General features: G+C 38.7%; 1 protein-coding gene across 1 annotated transcript in view; it reads left to right on the top strand.

Annotated features, from left to right (window-relative positions):
- The window catches only part of DNAJC25 (DnaJ heat shock protein family (Hsp40) member C25), a gene marked incomplete at its 5' end in the record, with an annotated part of 7,688 nt that extends 5,724 nt beyond the window's left edge, over positions 1-1,964 (top strand). The window contains one exon of the mRNA XM_010726137.3: positions 1,054-1,964. Coding sequence (XP_010724439.2) covers positions 1,054-1,176 — 123 coding nt within the window. The remainder of the gene's footprint in view (positions 1-1,053) is intronic.
- Between the last annotated feature and the right edge of the window lie 1,517 nt (positions 1,965-3,481).

Raw genomic sequence — 3,481 nt, 5'->3', positions numbered from 1 at the left:
TTTAAGGCCCCAGGCACCTGCTGATTGTTCCATATATGGAGAATAAATTGTAGGGAGAAATAATCATTCTTTGTTCCATTTTTCTCACACTACCAGTTTCTTTTCTGTACCACTACTATAGACTTACTAAAAACTCAGTCTTGTCTTTTCAAGGCTGAAAATAGCTTATATGTTGCTTTTATTATAGCAGCTGACTGTCTGTGTATTTAGTTTTTTCCAATGTTCTTTTAGGGAATTCAATATTGGTGCATTGTGGAGCCCAATAAAAACATTTCTTTTTCTTCTGTTGCTTTCCTAGTAATTTTTAAAATCTGTATGATCACTGAACCTTGAGCTTGTGTATTTATACAGTCTTCAGATATCTTTAAAAAAAAAAACAACAACAAACCTCTTTCAAAATCTTTCCTTACAGGTAGACTTCAGATGACATAAACATAGTATGTTGGAATATAGTGGCTGTATCTACATGAACTGCTGTTCAACATACTGTTGCCTCTTTTAGGTACATAACTGCTATTGAAATCTATAGATATCAGCAGTGACACTCTTTCTTGCCATATTTTATTTACTTGTCATCCCTACCATCAGTACTTACTGTAGTGATTCTAACTTAAACTGAATTAGGAAAAAGAAGGTTTATTTCTGTCTAACTGGAGGTGAAAAATAAAAAGCAAAGTGAGAAGCTAAACTGTGTTGAATGGTGGACTGAGATTCAAACCAGTTCTTTACTGGCAAATTTCATTTTGTTGACTGCATGGGCATTTAGTTCTTTGGCAAAACAAGCAAACAGTAAAAGTACTAGCCATTTACAGCACAGTCTTGCAACAAAGTAGTTTTGCTGCCAGCAAAAATCCAAAGTATCTCAACTACAGTTTCTAGGCTCCTTGCTGAGGCTCTTACACCACATATAGGTCGTGGTCTTTTGCTATGTCACTTTTCAGCTTTCTTTGACATCAAGGTGACAGATGATTGAAGTATTAATGTTTACATCCCTCTTCAGATTCACTTAAGATTTTTCTTCAGCTTTATTAAAAACTTCTGTCTGTCTTTCAGGTCTATAAACAAGAACAAGAGGAGGAGTTAAAGAAGAAGATGGCCTTGGATCCCCGATGGAAGAGGTATCGGAGGTGGATGAGAAATGAAGGACCTGGAAGACTGACTTTCATTGATGACTGAAAGTTGCTGAACACAGTGCGTGCTAATGTCGGCAGTGATCTGCAAAACTTTTTGCTACATCATTCAGAGTTTTATCTGCTGGTTTGGCAGTGATCTAAAACTCAGGAATTATTAAATCAGGCCGAAAAATAGTACAGGTTTACGGTTTTTATAGATCAGAATTATTAAACAGGCATAACTCAATGTGTATATCTTACATACATGGGGATCTTAATGTGGAATTCATTATTTCAAATAATGTATTTCCTCTACATGTTTCATACTCATGATCAATGGAATCATAATTTCAATCTTTCTGAAACTGTTTCTTGATCAGTCCTTGGAAGTCTTGGTTCTCATTTCTAACCTGAAGGGTTCATGCGAGTGAACACTGGAAATTGAAAGTGTTAGTAAGGACTCTGAAGCAAGGGCCATTTCTTACTTTCCTCTTCTCTTTCACCTACTTTTCAACTTACTTTTTAAAATGCCAAATTGTTTTTTGATGTAGACAATATGGGGATTATACCAGACTACTTCTTTTGCTATTCCCTCTCCAATTGGAAATGAATTTTATTCTTTGTGGGAATAAATGATGCATGATTGATCACCGTTATGGTGCAAACAAGCCTTAATTCTTTGTTCTGCAGAGTGGTTCATGAAATAGCATACTTAAGTCACTTATGTTTGGTTTTTAATCTTGTACATTAGATTGTACCTACTTGTTCAGAACAAGCGTACCAGTGAATATCAATCTACTAAATGTGAAACTTCTTTCACCAAAGTATTGGTAAAGGGAAAATGACCCTTTTGTTTAAAAGGGCAATCTTGATGCCTTATGTAAATAAAAGTTTATATAATATACATCCTGGATTTGTTTTAAATTTAAACCTGAAGTATTCTTTATCCATTCTGATTCATCTGATCAGACATCAGCATAATTAGAACACAACAGTTCCCTTTGCTTTCTTCTGTAACTCAAGCCAGGTCAGAGTTTCCACAGTTTATGATTTCCATATGTCTACTTGAAAACTTTATTGGGGAAAAAGTACTCAGGGTTTGTAGCCAGATTGGGCTGCTTCTGTTGCTTCTCACATCTGTAAAGATCTGTATCTGTGTAGGTTGGTTCTGGGAGAAGCTCTCTTAAACTTGCTGCTTCCAAAGCTTGTAATAGCTAGAAGTTTTGAAGTGCTTATAGACTAATTTTTGAAGTAAGACAATTCTGATTCTACAAAGATGAGCAACAAATCATAGAATCATCTAATTTGAAAAAAAACTTTAAGGTCTCTAAGCCCAACCATCAACCTGATTTACTGAATCCCATAAGTAAACCATTCTCCTCAGTGTTCACTTGTCAGTTCCACCACCTTCCTGTGTAGCCAGACTAAAGAAATTCTTTCCGATATCCAGAAAGATCTAAACCTCTCCTAGTGCAGCTTCAGGCCACTACCTTACATCCTATTGCTTGTCACCTGAGAAAAGAGGCTGTCTTCCACCTTGCAGCAATCACATTTTCAAGTATCTGTAGAGAGAGATGAGGTCTTCCTTCAGCTCCTCCAAACTAGACAAGCCTCACATAAACAACCCACTCTTCATACATCTTCTTTTCCAGTCCCTTTACCAGCTTAGTTGCTTGCCTCAAGCAACTTAACGTCCTTCTTACAGTGAGAGTTATAGTTGAGCCAAACAACACAATATTCAAGATGTGGTTTCACCAATGCCATATACAAGGAGGCAATCCCTTCCTTAGTCCTCCTGGTGATGCTATTTCTGATTCAAGCCAAGATGTGATCAGCCATGGTGGCCACCTGGGTGCATTGCTCACACATTTCAGCTGAGCATCGATTGGCACCCTCAGGTCCTTTTCTATTGGGCAGCTTTCCAGATACTCTGCCCCAAGCCTGTACTTTTGCATGGAGCTGTTGTGAGTCAGGTGCAGAGCCCAGCACTGAGCCTTGTTGAGAGTCATGTGGCTGGTCTCAGCCCATCAATCCAGCCTCTCCAATGCAGATCCCTCCTACCCTCCATCAGGTCAACAGTTCAGTCCAATTTGCTGTCTTCTGCAAACTTCCTGAGGGTAGACTCAATCTCCTTGTCTAGACTGCTAATAGAAATGTTAAACAAAACTGTCCCTTACACTTAATCCTGGGGAACACCGCTGGTGACTGACCACCAGCTGGGCTGAACTCCATGATCTCTAATTGTTCTCTATGATTCACTACGGCTCTTTGAGACCTGCCAGCCAGCCAGAACCTCACCCAGTGAACTGTGCACCTGTCCAAGCTGGGAGCAGCCAATTTTCCATGAGGATGCTGTGGGAGATGAGATG

Source organism: Meleagris gallopavo, chromosome Z (genome assembly GCF_000146605.3).
Source record: "Meleagris gallopavo isolate NT-WF06-2002-E0010 breed Aviagen turkey brand Nicholas breeding stock chromosome Z, Turkey_5.1, whole genome shotgun sequence".
Classification (NCBI taxonomy): domain Eukaryota; kingdom Metazoa; phylum Chordata; class Aves; order Galliformes; family Phasianidae; genus Meleagris; species Meleagris gallopavo.
This window is presented reverse-complemented; position numbering and strand designations above follow the sequence as displayed.